Here is a 27,946-nt window from a genome sequence, read left to right as displayed (position 1 = left end):
TCTGTTTCCTTTCCTCCCTTGCTCCCTCCCTCTTCTATGAACTAGGATTTGCACTTATAAAATGACCAATGCCAGTGCCGCTTACCTTGGAGGTCTTATTCATTAGAGGCAGACAAAACACTTAACAAATTAAGTTGAGTGATAAGGAGTCTAAGGCTTTTAATTTCTAGCAGGCAGCTGGAAAATGGCCCTTGCTGTATCTTGGCTACAAACCCCGATAATGAAACCATTTGGAGATTTTTTTTTTAACTTCTTACAGCAGATAGTCCTAATAACAGAGCTGATCTGCCAGGAAAGGAAGAAATGATGAATGGCCAAAAACCAAAGTAAATGTATGCTAAGATATGATCTAATCCCTTTGAAGGAGCGGGTATTATTTCTCAGTACTTGCATTCTTGACCTTGGACATTTTTATTTCCTAGACAACGAGACTTGTCAAAGTCACGACACATTTTTGGTGGCTATACCTCAAAATAAGTCCTGTTTTGGAAGAAAGCATGTGGTTATTAGACACCTTCCAGAATATTCCAAATTCACAAAACCCACCACCACAGTCAGGAATTATCTGGGACAATATATTAATAGTGCCAATGTTGAGATTAAACTATTCTCTGTGAGATTTGAAAAGGAAATTGACAAAAGATATGATCAAATTGAGAAATCCTGTAAGTTTAGAAACATTGTGACAGATGCTTTTAGATCACTTTGTTGATACAGTGGCATTATGGTCTCCTGTTGGCAATCTCGAGATTTGATGATCAACAAACATGCTTCTTGGTGCACCATCTATAACAGTGAAGGAAAAGATAACACAAAAATTGTTTAATTATATAAAATAAATAGAATGTATATCTGAATAAGAAAATATAAATTATTAAAATGAAGTATTTTGGCCTATGGGTGAAACATGTTTAATATTCATTGCGCATTTCATTAAAGTTAATTACATTGAAACTTATGAAACATGTGACATTATATTTCAGAGTACTCAGTCATATGTACACTAAAGAAGTTAAACAGAAAATAGATCTGAAGTGGAAAACTGAATGAACTACAACATTTACACTTTATTTGTAGTGTAGAGGTCATGTGATTTAAACTTATTATAAATAATAACAAATGGGAATCAACAGAATAAAAAGGATGAGACTATTTTCATCAAAGTAGTTGAATGACTTTAAACAATGTGATTTAGTTGTATTTCTTTTTAAACTGGCAATTCAGTTACTCCTTTTCAACTCATGAATGTATAAATTTTACAAACAAATTTTTATTTAATCTCACATAATAATACATGCACTATATTATTCTCTGAGAATGCAAGAAGATAGTCCTGTTATCAATTAGTGTATGTGCACATTTAGGGACTTGGGTAGTTACCAAAGATTTTCTATAGAAATCTCCCAGCATTCACTGTGGCTTATTGATCTCTCTAATTTTAGGGCAAAGCCCTAAAGAGTTACTGTTCTAAGGTTTTGTCTACAAAGACCAAAGCCTTATTTGGTAGCAAACAAGCTGGTAGTGAATGAATTGCCGGCCAAGCAGGTGCTATTTACAAAGACTGTTGCTAATGGATACTGAATCTTTCACTGGCCTTTGCTTTGTCAGGAAGTCAGGGAACAAACTCACTTCTGCAGCTTCTGTTGTCAGATGTTCATTCATGCTGCTGCAGCGCTCAGATGCCCTTCCCACTATTTGTGCAACACACCCCACCCCCTCAACCCCCACCCTGTCTTCTCCTGTGATGGATGCATCTAAACTTATGTGCCTTCCTAACTGCATGGTTGTTTCTTCTTGCTAAGACTCTAACTCATTCTGTAAAAGTTCCTGTCCAGAAAGCAAGGCTCTCTGTGATGTTTCTGTTAATATCCTCTTCCCCATTAAGAATATGGGTGAAACCATGAAATAACCGAAAGTGCAATTCCATGCATTCAAAGTACATAGACATTTTATATGGCAGTAAATTTGGAAGGTTTAAAAACAATTATTTTTGGTAATGTTCAGAATTATTTGTTTTTTATCCACATCTGTTTTGTCTTTTTTTTTTATTGTTCTATTTTTTTTTCTTTTTTTCGGAGCTGGGGACCGAACCCAGGGCCTTGCGGTTGCTAGGCAAGCGCTCTACCACTGAGCTAAATCCCCAACCCCTTGTCTTTTTAATATATTCTTTTCTTAATGATAATGATCGGAAGAAAAGCTTTCTTGATATAAAATTTAAAATAGAATTAGGTTGCATTTGATAGAAGGAGTTCTATGAATTACTTTAGAAATCAAGGATTACATATGATATGTCCCAAATAATATTTTTCAGTTTAATTGTCAATATTCATACTCAAAAAACTCTGTAGGCACAAAAATATAATCATATGAATATTTAACATTAGTGAATCTTTATAGAAAACTATAAATATAGTTTAATCATAATGTCAAGGGGAGGGGGATGGGATGGGGGCATAACATTTGAAATGTAAATAAAAATATCCATTAAAAGAAAAATTTTTTAAAAAGTGTGGTAAGTGTGGCTGTAGTTAGTATGTATTGTATGAAAAAGTAATCTATTTTCAACAAAATTAAGTAAAGCAAAAGGTTTGGGTTCACAAGGCGAATTCATAATACCTATATCACATGCACTCTACAATGGGAACTGCAAATTCTTTTTTAAAATTAATTATCTAATTTATTTACATCCCCATTGTTGCCCTCCCTCCTGGTTCCCACTCTCAGAATTCTCCCCTTCTCCCCTCATTTTCATCTCTGAGAGGGTGTGAAGCACCCTCTGGGGAATTCTTCCCTAGGGCATTAAATTTCTACAGGATTAGGTGCATCCTCTCCCACCAAGGCTAGGCAAGGCAGTCCTTACTACACATGTGCCAGTGGTCTCCCACCATGTATGCTGTTCGTTTAATGGCTTAGGGTCTAGGAGCTACCTCCCCATTTTTATTAAATTGTGTATTTCTTATTTATATTTTAAATGTTATTCCCTTTCCCAGTTTCCTGTCCACCAACCCCCTAAACCCTACTCCTCCTCTTCTCTAAGGGTGTCCCCCTCCCCATCCACCCTCCTTACCATCTCCCCCAACAATCCCCTATACTGGGAGTCCAACCTTGTCAGGACCAAGGGCTTCCACTGGTGCCCCAACAAGGCTATTCACTGCTACATCTGCAGTTGGAGCCCAGGGTCAGTCCATGTATAGTCTTTGGGTAGTGGTTTAGTCCCTGGAAGCTCTGGTTGGTTGGCATTGTTATTCTTATGGGGTTGCAAGCCCCTTCAGCTCTTTCAGTCCTTTCTCTAATTCCTCCATCAGGGGTCCTGTTCTCAGTTCAGTGGTTTGCTGCCAGCATTCGCCTCTGCATTTGACATGTTCTGTCTGTGTCTCTCAGGAGAGATCTATATCCAGTTCCTGTCAGGATGCACTTCTTAGATTCATCAATGTTATCTAGTTTTGGTGGCTGTATATATATGGGCCATATGTGGGGCAGGCTCTGAATGGCCATTCCTTCAGTTTCTGCTCTAAACTTTGCCCCCCTATCCCCTCCAATGGATATTTTTGTTCCCCTTTTTAAGAAGGATTGAAGCATCCGCATTTTGGTCATCCTTCTTGAGTTTCATGTGGTTCGTGCATTGCATCTTGGATAATTCAAGCATTTGGGCTAATATCCATTTATCAATGAATGCATACCATGTGTGTTTTTCTGTGATTGGGCTCCTTCACTCAGGATGATATTTTCTAGTTCCATCCATTTGCCTATGAATTTCATGAAGTCGTTATTTTTGATCGCTGAGTATTTTGTAGATGCACCACATTTTCTATATCCATTCCTCTGTTGAAGGGTATCTGGGTTCTATCCAGCTTCTGGCTATTATAAATAAGGCTTCTATGAACATAGGGAAGCATGTGTTTTTGTTATATGTTGGAGCATCTTTTGGGTATATGCCCAGGAGAGATATAGCTGGTAGTGCAATGTCCAATTTTCTCTTCAGCTCCTTTAATACTTCCCCTAACTCTTCCATAGTTTTCCCTGACTAAATCCAATGTTTAACTGTGAGTGTCTGCATCTGTCTCAGTCATGTGCTGGTAGAAGGTAGTAGCTATATGAAACTCCAGTGTGAAACACAACATAGCATTAGGAATAGTGTCAGGGTTTGGGGCCTACTCATGGGATAGATCCCAAGCTAGGCTACTCACTGGGTGGCCTTTCCACCAGTCTCAGTTGCATTTTTGACTCTGTATTTTTTAGACAGGAACACTTTTGGGACAAAAAAATTGAAGGTGGTTTGATGACCCCATCCTTCTACTGGGGGCCCTGTCTATCTACTGGAGGTGGTCTCTTCAGGTTCCATTTCCCCACTGTTGGGCATTTTGGCTAAAGTCATGCCCATTGGGAACTACAAATTCTTAAGAGTAGTCTTTCTCTCTAAGTTGATAATGAGCTGTTTAATATGAGAAATTTTGTCACAAAGAGTAACATAGATATCATGCCTTTAGTGTCTGATTTTATCTTTTTTTTATTGATGAATGTTTTTATTTTTTCTTCCATTTTTATTAAATTGGGTATTTCTTATTTACATTTCAAATGTTATTCCCTTTCCCAGTTTCCTGTCCTTCAGTCCCCTAATCACTCCACCTCACCTTCTATATGGGTGTACCCCTCCCCATCCACCCTCCATTACTGCTCCCCCCAACAATCCCCTACACTGGGAGTCCAGCCTTGGCAGGACCAAGGGTTTCCCCTTGCACTGCTGTCCCAACAAGGCTATTCACTGCTACCTATGCAGTTGGAGCCCAGGGTCAGTCCATGTATAGTCTTTGGGTACTGGTTTTTATCTTAATAATTTTTTAAATTATTTAATTAGTGCATCTATATCTATATCTATCTATCTTTCTATCTATCTATTCTAAACCACATGCACAACATCTGTAATAAGTCTTTATTATGATCAAAACCTGCGAATGTGTTCTTTAAATATGGTTATGCTTATGTTTTATCTCTAAAGTGAGCATGGTACCTATTTTCCCTACGTATTTGTTAAGGTTATCTTATGCTAAATACTTGGTGTTAAATATGGACTGTGTTAACCTTCTGTCCTCATCTGGTATTGATAGTCATCAGTTGTGGAGACCCAGGTATACCAGCCAATGGATTAAGATATGGAGATGATTTTGTGGTGGGGCAAAATGTTTCTTACATGTGCCAGCCAGGCTATACCATGGAGTTAAATGGATCCAGAGTCAGAACATGTACAACTAATGGCACGTGGAGTGGAGTCATGCCAACATGTAGAGGTATGCAAATAATTCTTTCAGCATTGCCAAGTTATAGTCATTACTTATTTACATTTATAAACAAATTTTATGCATATTTAAGTATACAAGTATTCTGTTCCCTTTTTTCTGATACCAAAATGTGGGGTATTTTATTTTAAAGTCCTAGTGTAACATGCAGATATGTTAAAAGTGTGTCTTTATCAAACTTATTTTTTATTGTGAGTAGTGACAATGACATGTAGCTCAGCATGAAACAAAGTACCACGCTCTCTGGCACTTGCTCACCACTACTGCTTACACCAGTGGAGATTTGTAAAAAAGTGTCACCTGGGCAAATTGAATCTTCTCAGCTATTTAAGGCCATCCTTTTACAGATAGTAAAATAAAGACTCAATTTAGAAAAGGTAGTGTCAATAATGGTAGGTTAATATTTGAATAAAAGGAAACTTTACACCACATAATGAAGTTTTATGATAGCTTTATTTTTAATAATTGGTATTTTGTGTGTCTAATAGTTGATGAGTTTGTACATACAGAACTAATATTTTTACCAATGCAATGATTGCAATGTGTTTCTGTTTTCTTAGCATTACATTATCTAAGTAAAATCAGATGCAGTTTCATTTTGTTGAGTGAATTTAGTATTAATGTATGTGCAGTTCATCATAGTGATCCACACATAGGCATTTATGTTTTATAAGTTCTTTTGTATATTCATGCATATGTATAATGGAAATTAACATATTGGCAAACTCAAGAAGTTCTTCCTACCTATAGTTTGTCATCATTACAGAATTTCCTCATTTCTACACTTAGAAGGTTGCTATCTCCTTTTCTTCTCATATCTGACACTTTTTCAACATGACTCTGCCTGTGGAAAACACCAGTTAAGCAAAGTTAAATTTTAAAATTAATCATATATTTACAAATAGGATAGGCTTTAATATATGTAGCTATATGTTTTCAGAATGCACAACAAATACACTGTAACCAGAAAATCAGTTTGTCTATATTTGAAAAAGAAGCGGGGGACAGCTATAAACCTGTTTTTAAAAAAAAAAAAAACAAAAAAAACCAAAAAACAAACAAACAAACAAACAAGTATCAATGCTGAATCTAAATCTAGACAAGGCACCGAGCTCATAAGCCTCTCTCAACGTCCTTGGGAAATAATATTATAGAGGAGAAAAAAATTGTCATTAGTTGCAGTATAGCAGATAGAAGGGCATCCCCTCTGCCTTCTCCTTCAGTATCAAGAAGCTTGAGTTCTTGTAAAAAGAACTACTTAGTAGTCATTATGTTGCCAACTGCAAGCATCCTCCTCCAGGGTTAAATTTTAGTGATCTTGCAAGAAAACTAACAGGAGAATAAAACATGGCACACTGTATTGTCCTCCAAAAGGTTAGATAGCACATATGCAGCTCTTAATGATAATTATTTATTTATTTCACACTGAGGGTATTTCAACAGCTGTGTCTAATTACTTTTAATGTAATTGCAGCTGTTACCTGCTCAACTCCTCCCCAGATCTCTAATGGAAGGCTGGAAGGAACAAATTTCGACTGGGGCTTTAGTATTAGCTACATCTGTTCTGCAGGATATGAGCTGTCCTTTCCTGCGGTTCTGACCTGTGTAGGCAATGGTACCTGGAGTGGCGAGGTCCCGCAGTGCTTACGTAAGTAGTAACATTTCAATAATATCCATAATGATTTACAGTAACATTTGTTTCCTAAACCTTTCAAATTTGCAATGCTGTACCCAAAGAGATTAAGCTCTCTACAAGTACGCAATTAAGATTTAAATTTAAGAAGCCAGTTTTCATTAATGTAGCTATTTTTTCATTTATTCCAGTCATTATGTTCCTTCCAGTTTGGCTCAAAATATTTAAACTAAAGTGCTTTATTTCAGTAAAAGAGTTTTCTAGATTATTCTTGTTATTTTAATTCCTTCAAAGTAGAAACCATCTTAAGAAACATTACTAACTTATCAAATTTAAAAGATAATTATATTTACTATGGCATTCTGTTAGGCATGGAATAATATCGCATTCAAAGAAGCTCTTTCTAGGCAATATTTTTAGACTTCCTCAGGTTTTATAGAGGACACAGTAGCCCTGAAACTTTTTACAGTGAGGATCATCTTGATGACCACCTTCATAGGAGACCTCATACCAATATTATCCAAACTATTCCACAAAATTGAAACAGATGGAGCACTACCGAATTCCTTCTATGAAGCCACAATTACCCTTATACCTAAACCACACAAAGACCCAACAAAGAAAGAGAACTTCAGACCAATTTCCCTTATGAACATTGACGCAAAAAATACTCAACAAAATTCTGGCAAACCCGAATCCAAGAGCACATCAAAACAATCATCCACCATGATCAAGTAGGCTTCATCCCAGGCATGCAGGGATGGTTTAATATCGAAAACCATCAACGTGATCCATTATATAAACAAACTGAAAGAACAAAACCACATGATCATTTCATTAGATGCTGAGAAAGCATTTGACAAAATTCAACACCCTTCATGATAAAAGTCCTGGAAAGAATAGGAATACAAGGCCCATACCTAAACATAGTAAAAGCCATATACAGCAAACCAGTTGCTAACATTAAACTAAATGGAGAGAAACTTGAAGCAATCCCACTAAAATCAGGGACTAGACAAGGCTGCCCACTCTCTCCCTACTTATTCAATATAGTTCTTGAAGTTCTAGCCAGAGCAATCAGACAACAAAAGGAGATCAAGGGGATACAGATCGGAAAAGAAGAAGTCAAAATATCACTATTTGCAGATGATATGATAGTATATTTAAGTGATGCCAAAAGTTCCACCAGAGAACTACTAAAGCTGATAAACAACTTCAGCAAAGTGGCTGGGTATAAAATTAACTCAAATAAATCAGTAGCCTTCCTCTACACAAAAGAGAAACAAGCCAAGAAAGAAATTAGGGAAACGACACCCTTCATAATAGACCCAAATAATATAAAATACCTCGGTGTGACTTTAACCAAGCAAGTAAAAGATCTGTACAATAAGAACTCAAGACACTGAAGAAAGAAATTGAAGAAGACCTCAGAAGGTGGAAAGATCTCCCATGCTCATGGATTGGCAGGATTAATATAGTAAAAATGGCCATTTTACCAAAAGCGATCTACAGATTCAATGCAATCCCCATCAAAATACCAATCCAATTCTTCAAAGAGTTAGACAGAACAATTTGCAAATTTATCTGGAATAACAAAAAAACCCAGGATAGCTAAAACTATCCTCAACAATAAAAAGGACTTCAGGGGAATCACTATCCCTGAACTCAAGCAGTATTACAGAGCAATAGTGATAAAAACTGCATGGTATTGGTACAGAGACAGACAGATAGACCAATGGAACAGAATTGAAGACCAGAAATGAATCCACACACCTATGGTCACTTGATTTTTGACAAAGGAGCCAAATCCATCCAATGGAAAAAAGATAGCATTTTCAGCAAATGGTGCTGGTTCAACTGGAGGTCACCATGTAGAAGAATGCAGATCGATCCATGCTTATCACCCTGTACAAAGCTTAAGTCCAAGTGGATCAAGGACCTCCACATCAAACCAGACACACTCAAACTAATAGAAGAAAAACTAGGAAGCATCTGGAACACATGGGCACTGGAAAAAATTTCCTGAACAAAACACCAATGGCTTATGCTCTAAGATCAAGAATCGATAAATGGGATCTCATAAAACTGCAAAGCTTCTGTAAGGCAAAGGACACTGTGGTTAGGGACAAAACGGCAACCAACAGATTGGGAAAAGATCTTTACCAATCCTACAACAGATAGAGGCCTTATATCCAAAATATACAAAGAACTCAAAAAGTTAGACCGCAAGAGGGAGACAAATAACCCTATTAAAAAAATGGGGTTCAGAGCTAAACAAAGAATTCACAGCTGAGGAATGCCGAATGGCTGAGAAACACCTAAAGAAATGTTCAACATCTTTAGTCATCAGGAAATGCAAATCAAAAACAACCCTGAGATTTCACCTCACACCAGTGAGAATGGCTAAGATCAAAAACTCAGGTGACAGCAAATGCTGGCGAGGATGTGGAGAAAGAGGAACACTCTCCATTGTTGGTGGGATTGCAGACTGGTACAACCATTCTGGAAATCAGTCTGGAGGTTCCTCAGAAAATTGGACATTAAACTGCCTGAGGATCCAGCTATCCCTCTCTTGGGCATATACCCAAAAGATGCCCCAACATATAAAAAAGACACGTGCTCCACTATGTTCATCGCAGCCTTATTTATAATAGCCAGAAGCTGGAAAGAACCCAGATGCCCTTCAACAGAGGAATGGATACAGAAAATGTGGTATATCTACACAATGGAATATTACTCAGCTATCAAAAACAACGAGTTTATGAAATTTGTAGGCAAATGGATGGAACTGGAAAATATCATCCTGAGTGAGCTAACCTAATCACAGAAAGACATACATGGTATGCACTCATTGATAAGTGGCTATTAGCCCAAATGCCTGAATTACCCTAGATGCCTAGAACAAATGAAACTCAAGACGGATGATCAAAATGTGAATGCTTCACTCCTTCTTTAAAAGGGGAACAAGAATACCCTTGGCAGGGAAGAGAGAGGCAAAAGATTAAAACAGAGACTGAAGGAACATCCATTCAGAGCCTGCCCCACATGTGGCCCATATATATACAGCCACCCAATTAGACAAGATGGATGAAGCAAAGAAGTGCAGAAGTGTAGATCGCTCCTGAGAGACACAGCCAGAATACAGCAAATACAGAGGCGAATGCCAGCAGCAAACCTCTGAACTGAGAATAGGACCCCCGTTGAAGGAATCAGAGAAAGAACTGGAAGAGCTTGAAGGGGCTCGAGACCCTATATGTACAACAATGCCAAGCCACCAGAGCTTCCAGGGACTAAGCCACTACCTAAAGACTATACATGGACTGACCCTGGACTCTGACCTCATAGGTAGCAATGAATATCCTAGTAAGAGCACCAGTGGAAGGGGAAGCCCTGGGTCCTGCTAAGAATGAACCCCAGTGAACTAGACTGTCGGGGGAGGGCAGCAATGGGGGAGGGTGGGGGAGGGAACACCCATAAGGAAGGGGGAGGAAGGATGTTTGCCCGAAACCGGAAAGGGAATAACACTCGAAATGTATATAAAGAAATATTCAAGTTAATAAAAAAAAAAAAAAAACTATCTTTGAAAGTTGTCGCTTTACAGTTAACTCTTAATTTTATTGAGGTTCCTTTTTGGAATAGTTACCAGTACAGTATGTTGGCCCAGAGAGCAGTTAATAGTCATACTTACCAACCTGTTGAATCATTCAAACTTTTTTGCTGTCTCTACAGATATGCTGTAAGTCCTAATCATACTCAGTCATGTCTTCATTTGGATGATATAATTTAAAGCAACCTAATAGGCAGCCATGTATTGTACCTGCTCTGGTTACTATTTGTTTCTTTCACAGGAAAACAAATTATCAGGATATAAATGGTCATGTTAGAAATGGAACATATTTTAAATGATTAAATTAATTACAAGGCATACTTCTTTCGCCATTATTTAAAAGAAAAATGAATGTTTTCTATATAGGTCTACTGGCCTGGTTGTTCTCACCACCCATAGACCTTCTTCAGGTTCACCCTATACCAGTCATACATGCCTTTTTCATGTCTGCAGAGTGCTGGTTCTCCTCTATCAAGGAAGACTACTGCCATATTATTTAAAATGTACATTCATCTTCCATTGCACAATACATACAAAGACTAAATATCCTTTCTTTGAATTATTTTTCTCATAGTACTAATTGCCTTACCATTTGTTCCTTTCCTTCTTTTCTTATGACAGCAGCTTGTTTCCTTCAGAAATGCATTACAAGCCCAGAATTGAGTATTTCACAGTGTGTCTAGGATATAAGCAGATGCTTTAAAGTATTTAGAATAGTATTTGTCCTAGTAAAACCAAAGCAGCATCATAACAAGGGAGGATGTTCTACTTTGTTGTGGTTTTGTCTTTTCTTTGTTAAATTATTTAAAGCGGGAAAATCCACTATTAATCCGAATCTTTTGAGTGAAAAACACCAACCTTTAATCTGGGCCACAGCTGATGGTGGCAGCCTGTGTAAAATTTCTGAAAGAAGGAAGCATGCCCTCTCTGTTTCCTTGTTCTCACTTTTGTTAGCAAGTCCATTCTTTCATTGGCATTCTAGCCTACTTCTTTGGGATTCTGATGTATAATGAAAACCAGTTGAGACACCTGGCCTTGTAAACTGAAGAGCTACTGGATTGTGTAGATGGACCACAGCTAAGAGCCACTCTAATAGATACCATATGTATAGATACCATATATATCACATATGATATGATTTTGGTTATACATGCTAGAGTGGAGAGAGACGCTTACCAAGAGGCCAAGTCTTCATTTTCCCCATAGGGTTTCAGTCTTCCTGGAAAAACTGACATCCAGCTAGCTCACTCCAGTTACTTTATTCAAATGTTATAAGTTTCCAGATACCAAAGATATCTTGCCCTTGCTGCCTATGAGAGCACACAACCCACTGAAATCTCAGACCCTTTAATTTTGGCTGGCCATAGTCAAAAGAAACAACCATAGGCTTTCCAGGAATGTCATAGGACCAGTGTCCAGGACTAGCAGCAAGCTCTCATATAGCACCCAGTACAAACTTCCCAACAAGGAGACAAAAGTTTTTTCAAAGTTCAAGCAGTCTTAATCCAATTTTTTAGCATGTACTGATTAACCCAAACATAGCACAGACTTTGCTGAAACATGTCACTGAAATCTAAACACAAAGGCTTTACTATATATACATTTCCCATAAAGGTAGAAAGAAGGCTTTACTTTATATATGTATATTTGTGTCTATATCTATATTTCTACTTGAAGATATATAAGACTCATACTAGAATTCATCTTTATCTAAACAATCATGACTAGTCAGATTTTGGTATCAGGAGTAGTCTGAGAGTATCAGAAAAATAAGAAGGAATTCTTTTTAAACATTTCAAATAGGCTTTCCAGTGTTCCTATAATTACTGAAGCCTCTTAAGTTACTGAAACCTCTCCTAGAAGCTTAAAGTACTGAAGCTCATGATATGAACTATTTTACAAAATTAAGGAATCAAATGCATACAATTCTCCCAATTCATCAATCGTGGACTTGGTGACTCTCTATATAAAGCTTTTGACTAATTGTGGAAAATAAGAAGTATGACAATACTGGTTGGTTGCTTCTAGCATGTCTAAATAAACTGACAAAAGAAAAAATATCCCCCCCTGATAAAACTAAACATCTTCTAACATGAGCATATGTTGAAGGAAACATTAAACTCTGTGATAAAATTAGCCAGGTCAAGACATGAATAAAAACTCTTAGAGTTTGTAAGTCTGCCCTGAAACACTGTTTTTTTCTCTCTAGTAGTCAGAGAGCTCAAGTTGCAGAAAAATAACACCTAACCCCTTATTATAAGACTGGGTAAATAACAAAAATAAATTCAAACCTGAGGCCCATAGAGTGTTGGCTGTTAAATTGAAGATATTTATTGGTAAAGAACGGATTCTGTAACTTGTGGTGGAGATGTGAGGGAGGACCCTATTGAGGCTGAGAACTTTGAGTCCTCAGATTCTCAAGGTTTTTACCTTACTTGATAAAGTAGCTTCTACTCAGCAGAAGATAATATTACACTTCTCCTCCTGAAATATTCTTTTTTGCATTTTACTGAGGAAAATAATCCTTCACCATCTGCTAAACCAACAGCAACTTTCCCTGACAGAATTGTCAGGCAAAGCTCTACTGATGTCTCTCATAGCCCAACAATATTTGCCTCTAGACTGATTACCAGTAGAAAGGCTAAGTAGCTTCTGAGAGTGAAAGTAAAAAATGTAGTCCAAGAGGAGGTGTGCTACACTGCTTAATAGCTTAAAGGGTATGCTAATTCATTCAAACAGTTGGCTGGGAAATATTCATAGGAATGGATTTTAAGACTGGGAAATAATGGTGGAAGAAACATAAAACTGGATCAGCCTGAATGGAGATTCTAAGTTCACAGTTAGAAAAATTATCAAAAGTTTATTTGAATTATTTGCTGAATCATTTGTTAAAAGATGCCCTCCTTTGATTGGTGGTTTAGTCCCTGGGAACTCTGAGGAGTCTGGTTGGTTGATATTTTTGTTCTTCCTGTGGGATTGAAAACCCTTCAGCTCCTTCAGTCATTTATCTAACTCCTCCACTGTGATCCCTGTGCTTAGTCTGATAGTTAGCTGCAAGCATCCTTATCTGTATCAGTAAGGATATGACAGAGCCTCTCAGGAGACATCCAGCCACATATATAACAAAGGATGGCATTGTCTGGCATCAATAGAAGGCGAAGCCCTTGGTCCTGTGAAGGCTTGACTTGTCTCCCTACTGTAGGGGAATGCCAGGGTACTGAGGTGGGAAGGGGGGGTTGGGAGGGGGAGCATCTTCATAGAAGCAGGTGGAGGGGGAATTGGAAAGGGGATAAGCAGGAAAGGGGATAACATTGGAAATGTAAATACATAAAATATCCAATAAAAACGAAAAAAAAAGATGTCCTTTTTAAAAAGTGTTGAAGATGCTTGATATTCCTCAACTTAGTGTAGATGAGGGATTTTTTTTTTTAGGGTGAAGGAAGTTGCAATGCTAAAATGGGTACTCTATATTAAACCTAACACTCCAGAGTGGAAAGATCCAAAAGACATGCCCTTCACTAATCCTGCAAAATGGCAAGAGGGGCACCAGCATATTTCAAGAGGATTTTTTGTCAGCTCTGTCTTGTGGCAGACCTTAGGGTCAGAGGTGCTCCTGTTCAGTTGGATGAATTAAATGTAATGGGTTTAATTGGGCTCCAAATTAGCATGAGTCAGGTGGCACCACTGAATCACCAGGCAAGATTATCATAATGGGAAGCACACATAAGCCAATGTCAAGAAATAGCCTGACCCATATTGGGAAGCACAGGAAAGTGACTTTTATGGTTGCATGACTCATATGGACCTTTGGTACAGCTAATCAATTGGGAGACTTACACTCCGAAGGAAACAAGTAATTGCCCTTTTATAGAGTTTTAAAGATAAAAAATATGGCTTTCTGGAGAGAAAGAAAATGGCAACATCGAAGGCTTGAGACCCGTAATGTGGTTTTCCAATGCTAAGGTGTTATTCCTAAAACCCTATACATACAACTGACAGTAAACAAACTCAGAAGATTTCATGCATGTTTCTTTGCATATGATGAAAGTTATTCTTGACTCTCAATTTGGTAGCCAAAGTATCTGAGTACACAGATGAGAGACTTTTTAAATTAAATTGTTTAAAGTGGGAGTACCCACTTTTAATTCAGATATTTTTAGGCATGAAGATACATATTTATTCTGTGTAACACCTTCTGGTTGCAGCTTATATAAAGAGCACGGAAGAGGCTTTTTGACATGTAACTAGAGATTTATTATTTGATTCTGATCTATTTAAATAAAAAGGTAAAGCATTTGACATTTACTAACTACCATACTAAAGAGAGCAAACACAAAACATTATAATTTATAAATAAACTAGAAGTTGCGAAATTTCTCTGGGATAAGTTATACGTATTAGGTTAGAGTAATATTCCAGTTAATTTTAATGATTTTACCAATTATTTACTTCACAGTATCTATTATTTTGTGACAAATATCTCCATTTTAACTTCTAGCAAAGTTCTGTGGTGATCCTGGTATACCTTCCCAAGGAAAACGAGAAGGCAAAAGCTTTATTTACCAGTCTGAGGTTTCATTCAGCTGCAATTCTCCCTTCATACTAGTAGGATCAAGCACGAGATTATGCCAAACTGATGGCACTTGGAGTGGATCATCACCTCACTGCATAGGTAATACACAGGCTGGTTATGCTCTGTAGTTGCACAAGAATATCTGGTAGGAACATTTAATTCGTGTATCATGTAAAACATATAGTAAACAAACCATATAGGTGGTTACACATATATAAAAGTATAGAACCTTTTAGAAAGTACTGAGAAAGAATACAGGTAGACCAGGTCATCGCTTTTAATCATTTTAAACTTCCAGAAGAAATACTGAAATGATTTCATCATTGATCAGTTTAATGAAAAAGAAATGCGTGTCAGAGCAGAGTATTATTAAGTAATATTATTTTAAAGTATTTTAGTTAATAAAACACATTCATATGAAATGAATATTGCTCAAAAACATAGAGATATTTTAAGGGCTATCCATATATATCAGTGATTTAACACTGAATATTACCATTTAGAAATTCACCTAGTAACCTCCATGCAAACAGTCCACTCACAAATGACAAGCCTACCATTTCCAGGCAGAAATGACCAACAAGTATCAGGACACTCCAAATTATCAATCGATTTTCCATGAATTGCTCTTCCTTTTTCATAAGAAGTTAGCTTTATCTTATATCTCAAGCAAACATTTTATACACATGGGTTTCTCGAATAGACAGTATTGTCTTTAACTTCTCATTTACAAAGTGGGTTTGATTGATATCAAGTACTTTTTTTCTGACAAAAGTTTCAAAGTTCAAGAAACACATAATGCATATAAATGAAGTCAAGTTGAATTTCTTCTTTTGAAGATGTATTTTTAAAAATATGCATGTGTGGCTGTCTGTATGTGGCTCTGTCTGAATGCAGAGCTAGCAGAGGTCACAGTTGTCTGATATTCTAAGAGCTGGAGTTCCAGGCTGTGGTGAGAGTCTGGATATTTATGGTAGTCCCTGAATCAGGTCCTATATAAGCTAATTTAGCCTTTTAGTCACTGAGCTGTCTCTGTAGCTTCAACCTGAAATTCTTGCTTCAAGATTAGGAAGCTTCTGCTTACTGGGAGGCACTGAGTATTACGTTCAATATTCTTGCCAAGAGTACATTTGCTAAGACCAAGATTATTTAAGATTGACTTGCATTAGTGCATTAGTGAAGTATACTTGGTTACACAAAATTTCTTTTTTTTTTTGAGAGAGAGAGCTTTGTATCTTTCTATTAATTACTCCCCCATTGCTCTGATCAAACACAATGTTCAAGGCAAATTATAGAAAAAAGAAGCCTACTTGGAATTATAGTTGGGAAGGGATAAGGGTGCCTCTTGGGGGTGGGGGCAGAAGGGTCTAAGTCAACCAATGGCATGGATATTCTGTAGAGCAGAAGTTCCAGTCTTGAACTACAAGCAGAAAGCAGAGAGGGTGAACATGAAGGGGTTTGAATCTTTAAACTTTCAGGGTATACCTCCAGTGACATAACTCCTACACCAAGGCCACCTTTTCCAAGTATCTCTACCATTACCACGAACTCTGAACCAATAGTTAAATCCATAAGATTGTGAAAGGCATTGTCATTCAAACTGCTACAGTGTATTTTGAGCATATTCACCTCCACAACTCTTCCTAGATACACCACCTCTTCCTTACCCATACAATTTTATGTCCTTTTTAAAATGACCCATGGTGATCAATTTGTACTGCGCCAATTTTCTTGGAAGTGTGGTTTCAGGGAAGCTTAACTGATATGCCAGTTGCTAGTCTCCTAGAGAAAATTATAACTCAGTCTGCAAGCAGATGACTGCCAATAGCTATATTGCTAAGGTTGGGATTGTGTCCCCAGTGTCCATCTCCATGGTTGGACTTTTTGTTTGACTGGCACTTGTGCAAGTTTTATGCATTTGATTTCAACTATTGTGAGATTGCCAAAGAGTGTAACCTTTTTAATTGTTTACTTTAGAACCTACTAGAACATCCTGTGAAAACCCTGGGGTACCAAGGCATGGATCTCAAAACAATACATTTGGATTTCAAGTAGGTACTATTTTATTATTTGGTTCTGCTTAGTATAGTGGGAAGTGTATTGTATTTTGATATTTTAGGACATGTTATATTGCAATGTATTATTATTCCCAGACCTTACTACACTTTCTTATCGCCAGTGCCTCCCCATTGTTACTTCCCTTTCTTCCCTCAAATAGATTACAGCCTGTGGTTTTATAACATGTGAAGCATATCTCTTTCATTACATATGCACACTATTTAATTCTATACTCCACATATGAAAGAAAACATGCATTGTTTTGTCAGACTTGGATTTCTCAGTATAATGATCTCTGATTTTATCCATTTTCCTCAAAATGTCATAATTTCATTCTTCTTTAGAACTGCATGAGCTAAGGGATAGATGATTCTCAATGTGAGAACTACAAATGGCCAGTCAATATATGATAAGTGTTCATCGTTCTTAGCCACCAGGGAAATTAAAGTTATAACTGCTTTAAGCTTGTATTTTACCTGATTCAGACTCACTATCTTCACAGAAAAAACATTTGCAGAAAGATTGTAAGTGTCTATACTTTTCTTCTGTCTTATGTTAGGCTATCTTTGTCTTTTCCTTTTTCTTTTTTTTTCCTTTTCTTTTTATCTCTCTTCATTCCTCTCTCCCTCCCCCTTTCTCTTTCTTTTTGCCCTTCATTCTTTCTTTCTCTTTTTTTCTTGAGGCTACATTTTACTATTCATTCTCCATCAGCCCCAAGCTCATGTTTCTCTTGTCTCGCCCTTCCATGCATACAATTGCAGGTATTGCTACTTGCTGACTTCCACTGAGGACATTCAGTAGATAAAACCATTCTGTATGGAATTTGGCCAAAAGTTACTCACATTTGTTCGTCAGTTTTTATATTTCTGCTGACATACATCGAAAACAATGGCAAATTCATATATGCATTCATGAACATTTGAGTGCAGGTATTCTCTAAGAAGGGATTATAGTTAGAGAAAATGAAAATGTATTTCTAGAAAACATTCAAACTGAACTTGACAGTAAGACAAGTAGGAAACTGGCAGCAGAGAGCATCCTGTTTAGGAAATCCCTAAGCAGCACCTAGAGAGTGAGGAGTTACTATGTGAGCAAGGAGATTTTACAGGAAGATGTGGGAGCTGGGAGGAAAAATGAAACAAGAGTCTAAAGAAGAAATACAGAAAGCAAGGCCCAGTTGTGAGGAAAATGCTTATTTAATATGTCAATTACTAATATGGTAAATTTCTGAAAAATAATCTCTCCCTAACCCGGTCTTTCAAAATTCATAGTTGACTTTTCTGCTGGGAATCATTCTGCATGCCCATTCATGTGTGATTTACTTTTTTTCTCCCTTTTTCAGATTTAGATTTCACGTATAGATCAGCAAGTTTTCTGTTACAAGGGTAAAAGGGGAGCCAAAGCACATGCTGACTCCAGAAGGAAATAGACCATTTACACATTACCCAATTGCTTTCTGTGGCAGGCGTTTCTAAATTGTGTGATTCTGAGGAAAATTTAGTGTGAACCTGAAAAATGTCCATTTCTAAAGGAAGGGCTCATCTAAAGTGCCATATTTTTGTGGCTAAAAATAGTTTCCACTTATCTACTTTTAAGGCACAGTATGAACATTGATTTCAGAGTGTTTCAGTTCTTCAGGTTTGCTTCAGGATGGTTCAGATAATACCAAACTGTAAAAGCATGCTTCTATCTTTGTAACATAGGTATTTTAGAGAACTTAGCCATATACCTCTATAAAAGGCTGTTATTAATTGATCTCATTTCACATAAGAGGGCACGTTTATACAGCCTTAGTTTTCCATGCAAAGATAAAAGAAAATGATGCTAACCAAGCATATATCTGTCTCTCATGGTTTGTCTATGTAACTATGGCTGGCCTAAGTGATAGGCCTAAGTGGTATATATAGCTCCTATATGATAGGGTTAAAAATCATTCATTATAGGAGCGACCATAACATTTTAATACATTTATTAATTTGTAGGATGTAGATTACCAGGGCAGAGGAAGATCAGAGAACAATTTGTGTTCTCTCCTAATACAATATGGGTCCTAGGGGTTGAACTCAAGTCATAAGGCTTGGCAGCAAAACTGTTAGTCACTGATTCAACTTGCCAGTCTTATGAAACTTTGATATTAGTAACTGTTCATTAAATGTACCTGATTCTCTAAGAACTATAAGTCTTTTTCCAAATATAATTTGAGATAATGGGAAGGGAGTATTTGAATTCAGAATGTAATATAACAAAGGAACAGGATCATTAATTCTGAATTTTTAATTTTATTTTTATTATCATTGAAAAATATTATCAGACAGTTAGCATAACTTTGAATCTATTAGGTGAAGTGATACCTATGCTTTATTTTATTAAGGTCTGCCTAGGTACATGTATGTTTTCAAGTTTACATTAATCTTCTATCAGTGTTTATTAAAATTAAGACATACTGAGGTTAAATTAAGGGCGTGAACTTTCTGACCAGATTGAATATGTTCACTTAGTCTACATAGAACCAGTACAATACAAAGTTATAAAAGTTTATTGATAATTTATTGGAAGACAACAATAAATATTTTTATATGTAAATGTTACATTTCTGATTTGAGAAAAAAATTCCTGCTTGAAAATAGCAAACCTGCCCAGTACTAAGGCACTATGAATCGTGGGTTGGTACATATAAGTTACCAATAGAGAATGAACTAGCCTAAGCATAGAAACTAGGCATTTGACAAGAGCATACAGTTTATTTATTCTACTCTATGTCTGTATATTAATATTCATAGCTCTAGATTGGGCGTGTTTCCAAGAGGATGTCATCTCTGTTTATATCAAAACCTCATACACAAAATATTTGTCTTAGCAAAAGCAATCTGAGGTACAGCTCAGTGACAGAACACTCTTGACATGCATGAAGGTCATTCCCAAGCACTAGTGCAACAAACAACACAAAATCATCATCATCAACAACAACAACAACAACAAAAACAAAACAAATATTCCCAGATTCTCATCTTCCAATCTAATCTTTCTATTCACCTTGGTTTGACAGGTATCTCATTGTGAGAAGGTAAATTTATATTCACAGAAAACTAATTACAGAGAAATGGATGACTAAGTGAAGAATAGCTGAGCTATTCAAGCCAATATATTTTAATTTCTGTAGTCTTGAATTTCACTATTTTGCATATGTAGGATTATGAAGTAGATTTGGGGATATAGATTTTATTATTAAAACTTAGAGTATGTCACCTGTTGATACAGATAATCATCTGAAAATAGCCTTGTCCAATGTAATTTTTTCAGAAACTTACAAATCAGAATAAATTAATTTTCAATAGTGGCCAGGAGGCTGGGAAAGAATAGATGTCAAAATGATTGATAAATCGTTGAGATCAGTTATGGATTAAGAGCCATGAACACATTTTTCATTAACTGTAACTCTGGGCATAGGAAGATACATTATTTGGATTCAGTGTTCATTTCATAAAGTAATTATAGCTATGGAATATTTTCAATTTGACTCTTTAGATATTTAATTTCAAGATATCCTATCAAATAATGATGTTGATGTCCAGTTTACAATTGAAATTAATATCTTTGCATATTGATTGAGAAAAACATATTGAGTTATACTTTAGTACCTGAAATAATGAGTATGCTAATATAAGTTATAAAACATATACATATATTTCAGTTAAAATACTTTTATTATTATTCATTCCTTGAACCAAGAATTTCAGGACTAATGTTGAGAGTAGTAATAGATAGGAGAAAGCAAGGCCTAAGTGATAATTTCTAAACCACTGAGTTCTCTCAGGATATTTTTAAGGGAATCCAAAGAGACCAACAGTTAAGTACCACTTGTCTGGTCATCCACTACTAATCCTTTGATAAATCTTAATAATTTTTGTTGCAATATATTATGAGTTAATGACTTGTTTCCTAGTTTCACTGCCACAGAGGAATTTAGTATGTTTACACTAAAATCTAAAAGATAGTGCCAACTCATAACTAGAATTAAAGCTCTTTATTACTCATCCCCTTGCCCTCTGAGACACTTGAGAAATAATTCTCTTCACAAATGATTCTCCAATCAGTTCTTCTACTGCTTCCTGTTTATAAGCCTTTCCTTGATGTTGTTTCTTCCTATTTGAGTGATCCACAGCAATCAATTAAGTGTATTCTCCACCATGCCATGTAACAGATGATGTTCTTACTTCTGTAAGCTTTTCATCATGTTTTTATCAGTTTTGTTTTCAGAAAAAGGTCTTATGTATTCTAGGCTGACGTTGAACTCCAAGTGTGATAAAGATTGCCCTCAGCTCTCATTAACCTCGTCAGTGCTCAAATTACAGTCTGTCCTTTACAATGCCCAGGTTTTGTGGAGCTCATGATCTATGTTGAAAATTCACAAATGCTCACTCGTCTTTTTAAATTCTGTCTTCCAGGTTTCTTCTGAAAATATTTTTTATTCACAGACTTTTAATATTTAGTGCTAGTTTTTAAATTACAGTTTGACTTTTATGTCATTTGCTATAGGTAGGAAGTGTTGTTCAGTTCCACTGCAAAAAGGGACACCTGCTTCAAGGATCTACAACAAGAACTTGCCTTGCTGACCTGACATGGAGTGGAATTCAACCTGAGTGCATACGTAAGGATTGTACAATTTTATGGCATGTATCATGGATCTGAGTTCATTCACACATTTTTCTTCCAACAATGGAAACTAGTTTGTATCTGTATAGGATATATATAATTGTTTGAGACTAGTGCAAAACATATTTTATTTTTATAGTTTTAGTCCTGTATAAAAATCCCATGATCATTGGAAAGCAGTGATTCCAAAGAGACCAGAACTTAGGGAGTACAATTTTGTTCTTTTGCGAAAGTTCTTATAGTGGTGTGAGCTTGTTCATGTGGTGTTTTAAGTGATGCTTACTTTCTTGTTTCCTGGGCCTGCACTCAAAATTGAAATACTATGGAATCAAAGATGCTATAAAATAGTGAATCATAATGACTTTTAATCACACATGAAAAGGTTTTCAGAGAATATGAGGCAACTAGAATGATAAAATGAATGAAAGGAAAGAACTTTTCAGAACCATCTAACCAGTTTTAATGTCAGTAAATGACATTTGCATGTACAATTTGAAATAAATTAAACCATTCTGACACCTGTACTTCATTTCCCCTAATATTCTCTTTTCTTTCCCATGTTTTAAATTCTAAATCTCTTGCAAAGAATAACAACAATAAAATTGTAAAATATATGAAAATATCAGCACTCAATAGTAATGTTTAAATTTATAAAGTTAGGTTTAATGCAAACATACTGTGGATTTCCTTAAACTTTGGCAGGAACTCACAATAAAAAGGGGGATCCTCTCTGAATTAATTGATTATATAGAACATGAATCATGACTTTATTGAGTGGTTTATATCTAATTATGGCAAAATTCTTCATAAGAGAGTTTCTCAGTGTAGCCTCAGCATAGGAGTTTGAGTCCAGCAACATGGCTGCTTTGGCAATGGATCTCATCCAAAGGCTTTCTATGGAAATGCAGCATTTGTTCACTCCATGTGATTGTCATCTCAGAGGCTTAGAAATGCTTGCTCATTCTTTCTAGTTCTATGTGAACTCTGGCTGCCTGGTTCAACTCAGCTGTTCCGGCTTAAATTCCTCTCCAAGCTGACTGATTCAATCTGGATTTTCTTAGCTGCTGTATAAACTGTACTGCTTGGCCTCTAACTAACCTAGCAATATGTTCTATTTTTATGGTTCCTTCTTACTCTGTGGCTTCTACTGCCTCTGCTCACCTGCACTGAACTGCACTCATGAATGAACTCAGCTCAACTGCACTACACTCACACCATTGACTCCCAAGTCACTGATACAATTCCACTGCATTGAACCAAACTGACTGAACAGAACTGGCTCCCAATGCAAAGAAACTCCCCTTACTCAGCTGCCCTCCAATTCGTTATAACTTTTCAACATAGCTGCTTCCCTCTACACACTAAACTTACTTCCACTGTTCAGGATTAAAGGTGTTTACTACTGCCATGTTTATATTCCAGCCAGAGTACACAGGTTACTAGATTAAAAAAAAATATTTTCTATACTTCTAGGTATATATGATCTGGCTGGAATAAAGACTCATCCTTTATTTTTAACAATGGAGAAAAAGTCAGTTTATTGAAGTAAATAGCCATGCTTGAGAGTGATGTTTAATTGAGGGGCAAAGAGGCCAATCAGAAAGAGAGTTGATAGAATGAGTCAGAGATAAGAGATGCCCAACTTACATGAGAACAGGTAGGTAAGAGAGATTTTAAAAGAGCATGGTAGAGAGAGGGAGAGAAGAGGCAGTTTTACAGAGACAGATTGCAGGTAAAGAAATAAGGAACCAAAATATATGGACCCAGAAGATTAGAACAGATTACCAGAGTTAGTTTTAGGCCAGGTAAAGCAATTCAATCAGAAGCTGAGAGAAAACAGTTTGAATCAGTCAGCTTGGAAAGGAATTTTAAGCCAGAACAGTTGAGTTGACCAATCTAGCCAGTGGATAGAACAAACTAGAAATGGTGAATTTATTCAGCAGTAAGTCTCTGAGACAACAATTACATATGGCAAATAAAAGTTGCATTTCTACCTCAGAATATGTATTTTGGGACAGTTTTGGATATTGCAACTGTACCCAGTTACAATAAATTGGTGTTCTTTGGTGAGCTACAGTAATTATTTGGCTATTTAAGTCCAGCTTACCATCTCCAGTTACTGCTTAGTAATAAGAATGGTCTGTGTATATTATGTGAAGCTTAAGGATGCAGAGCTGGACACTGTGACACAAGCATATAATGTGAGCTCTTCAAAAAGCTGTGGCATGAGCATCACATGTTCAAAGCCAGCATTGACAACTGAACCCTCGTATCAAAATGAGAATTTGTAAAGGGATGATAATATAGCCATACAGTAGGGAGTTTGTCTAGCATATATGAGGTCCTAGGTTCCATACATATAACTGAAAGCAAAGTCAGTTGAAGCAGACCATATGCTACACAAAATTAAATGAATTAAATTTTGTATTAATAATTGACTTAAGTATAAACAATTTAGCACTGTGTTTAGTGTATGGTATAAATTGAACTGACCGACTGAATTAATTGTTATTCATATTGAATCTCTATGAGGAAATAAGTGGAAGAATACTGTTTATTAAATGAAAAAAGCAACCCCAGATTAGAAGAATGAAATTATTCTTCTAGCACATAGACCAAAATATAGCCAAAAATTTCAGATGCTAAAAATATTAAAATATATTTCTATATAATTTATCATTAATATCTGACCATATAATGAATCATCCCTAGTTGGATTTAGCTTCAAAAATGTTTTCATTTAAAATAAATATATATTTATATGTTGAATATACTTTTTTAGAAATTATATAGAAAATATAAGCATGTAAAAATTCTTACTTCAGAGTGTTAGAATTTTTTAAAACATTACTATTCTTTGTGACTCTCCAGAATTGTGCTTCAATATTCATTTAGAAGGATAAATTGTCAAAGTCAGTTTTTTTATTTCTGTCTTTCTTCCTTACTTCCTTCCTTTTTCTTTCTTTCCTTTCTATTCTCCTCTTTTTTCTTTTAACATCTCCTGGTATTACTCACACATTTCCTTAAGAAATCTCAGGATATAAAAATAATATAGTGTATATTCACTTTGACATATTTTCATTGGTTCATTAAATTAGCTTTTGAAAGTTGCACTTAAACAATAAAATTGGAGTTAGGATGAGTGTGTATTTTGACTATTGCCTCAAAATTCTAGTCATGCATCTCAAAAACATTAACTTTTTTTCTCTGTTCTTAATATAGCTCACAGTTGTAAGCAGCCAGAAAGTCCTGCTCACGCAAATGTAGTAGGAATGGACCTGCCCTCCCATGGGTACACACTCATCTATACCTGTCAACCTGGATTCTTCTTAGCAGGGGGAACTGAACATAGAGTATGCAGATCTGATAACACCTGGACTGGAAAAGTTCCTGTCTGTGAAGGTAATATTTCTTTACAGATGCTTTAACATATTAGGAAGTGCTGTTTATATTTTTTAGGAACAAAGTGTATTTGTTGACCAAATCCAAAATTTGAAGCTATGTAGGCATTATTGATTCCAGAACAATGGACACTCCGATCATTCTATGCCATCTTTCCCATGCTAACTTGATTCCATTTATCTTTCTGTTCTCTTTACATTCTCTTTCTAAAATGGGTTTATTAGTTTATTTGTTTTCTGTTTGTCATAACAAATTATCTACACGTGGGTGACTTTACAAGATACAGGTTTATTCTTCCATATGTGTTAAATACAAAAGTCCAAAATAAAAGAGTGAACAGGTCTTGTTATATTCTACCACTCCCAGGGACAGAGCATTTTCCTACCCTATGTTTTATCTGAGCAATCACTGGCATTTTTTTCCTCATAATCTCCCAGTGAATTCTGCTTCATCTTCCTATGTGGTATTTTTCTTTGCATGCTCATAGCATTTTCTTATGAGGAAACTTTTTCTGTATATGACTTCATTGAAATTAAGTATGTTATCGTGATATCAGCAGTTAATTACAGTAATAATTTACTTCCAAAAAGGTCTTATTATAATGTAGTGTGGGTTTTTTTTTTTTTTTTTTTTTTGTTTTTTTCGAGCTGGGGATCGAACCCAGGGCCTTGCGCTTCCTAGGCAAGCGCTCTACCACTGAGCTAAATCCCCAACCTAGTGTGTTTTCTAAAGGATATTATTTGATCCAATGTGGTAGGTGATGTTTCAATATATCTTATTTCATAGCTGTCTCTCACAGTCCATACAAATTTCACAGAGTTTGGGTTAGAGGTTATAAGTAACAGCTCTAATTTACACAATTTTGAACTGAGTCAATGTAGCATGATCATTTAGATAGATCTAGATAAAGTCTACACTGGTTGCTGTTTTACCAGGAAAAATCTTAATTAATCTTGATATACTGAATTTACTAGAGAAACATACACACTTCCCATATGATCCAGTAAAGGGTATTTTCCATACATATTATGTCAGCAGCAGCATTTTCTTTACGTCTGTTGAACTTTCCTCTCAGACTATCTTGTGTTTGATGGCTTACAGTATGTCCACATTTTATTACTGTTTTAAACTATTTTTATTCCCTCCTTAGCCAGAGTGAAATCCTGTGGGTTTTTTCCTCCCTCCTTAAAATACCCACTGCATAAGAAAGTCCTTTTCTTTACTCTGTGTGCTGCTAATCTTTACTTCTACTCTTCTGTCCATCTATATGACAAGAAACAAAATCCTCAGTGTCCATGATGCCATAAATGGTTTCATTTTAGCTTCTTTCTTTAATCAAAGATGAATTGCCTGTGAGAATTAAATAAAAGTTCTTGCCCCAAAGGACTGTGATGGAAATAATTACTAAAGCTGTTAATTAGGAGACACTTTGATTGGCATTGAATGAACAAAGAATTTTCAAGGAAATTAAGTAATATTTCAGACGTTGGTGAATACAATATACAGACTATGTGTAGTGTGTTGACTATGTGTAGCATATTTACTATGTATGTATGTTGACTATGTGTAGTATGTTGACTATGTGTAGTATGTTGACTATGTGTAATATGTTGACTTTTGGAAATGCTGTTTTGTTCCCACAGCTGGTTCCAAAATATTAGTGAAAGACCCTCGACCTGCATTAGGAACACCTAGTCCAAAGCTAAGTGGTAAGTAATTGGTTATTCCAGATGTTATTATCTCTCAAATTGATCTACAGTTTTCTCCTTATCTACTTATTAAAATAATAAAGTTTATGTTGCAAAAGTATGTCTTACTATGTTAGTTATGATTTTTAAATAACATGATGTTAACTTATTGCATGAAATATTTTAATATATTTCAAAATTATTAGATAGTTATTTTTGTAAAAATTATGACTTTTTCATTTATCTATAGATTTTTGTTTTAAAGTCTTTTAATTAACGATGGCAATGATTTTTATATAGAAAATTAAAGTAGAAGGCAAGACTTAAATTAAAAGATATACACCTATACAGAGGCATTTGTTCAACATATTTGTTAGAAGATAAGATTGCTAACTTTTAGAAATTGTACAATTTATTTGAATCATTTGATTTAAAAATTCACTTTTAACTACATGGTCTAGACATTAATAAAATTTCTATAACCTTGATGTAATTCTCATCCTAAATTTATTTACTATATTTGATACTTATCAGAATAAATCATAGAGTACACTGTGTAAATTAAGGGGCTCTATTTGTCCTAACTATAACTTTTACATCATTAAGGATTATATTTTTGTTAAATACATTTTTATCTTCAGTCCAACTTGGGAACTTAAACCAAAGAAATGTTCTAATGGCTATATATAGACTCAAATAGTTATACTAGAAGAGAAGAAATCCCCAGAGTTTATATTGCATCTCTGTTAAAAACCTGTAACGGTTATAACACAACCGTAAAAATAAATACAAAGATAAAATTGTAGATGACAAAACAAAAAATTTTCTAACAAATAAAGAAGTATTTTTGAAAGATTTTTTTCAGGAAAAATACAAATATGACAGAGAACAGGTTAAATACATTTAAAATTTGGGAAAATATCAACAACTGCCAATATTTATTTTTCTATATTTAGAAATTATAATAAAATTATATCTTAATTTTAATAGATGACATTGACATAGCTTAATAATCATTACCTATGTTATGTTTATAAT

The 27,946-nt window shown here is 35.6% G+C and overlaps 1 protein-coding gene across 2 annotated transcripts in view; it reads left to right on the top strand.

Moving 5' to 3' along the window:
- Csmd3 (CUB and Sushi multiple domains 3) overlaps positions 1 to 27,946 on the top strand; it is a 1,591,133-nt gene that overhangs the window by 1,547,593 nt on the left and 15,594 nt on the right. For both annotated transcript variants that reach the window (XM_032915225.1, XM_032915219.1), the window contains 7 exons: positions 5,106 to 5,285; positions 6,769 to 6,942; positions 15,033 to 15,206; positions 17,085 to 17,158; positions 21,702 to 21,813; positions 25,041 to 25,220; positions 26,864 to 26,929. In XM_032915225.1, coding sequence (XP_032771116.1) covers positions 5,106 to 5,285; positions 6,769 to 6,942; positions 15,033 to 15,206; positions 17,085 to 17,158; positions 21,702 to 21,813; positions 25,041 to 25,220; positions 26,864 to 26,929 — 960 coding nt within the window. The remainder of the gene's footprint in view (positions 1 to 5,105; positions 5,286 to 6,768; positions 6,943 to 15,032; positions 15,207 to 17,084; positions 17,159 to 21,701; positions 21,814 to 25,040; positions 25,221 to 26,863; positions 26,930 to 27,946) is intronic.

Source organism: Rattus rattus, chromosome 1, assembly GCF_011064425.1.
Source record: "Rattus rattus isolate New Zealand chromosome 1, Rrattus_CSIRO_v1, whole genome shotgun sequence".
Lineage (NCBI taxonomy): Eukaryota > Metazoa > Chordata > Mammalia > Rodentia > Muridae > Rattus > Rattus rattus.
The sequence above is the reverse complement of the archived record's forward strand: the minus strand, read 5'-3'. Positions and strand labels throughout refer to the sequence as shown.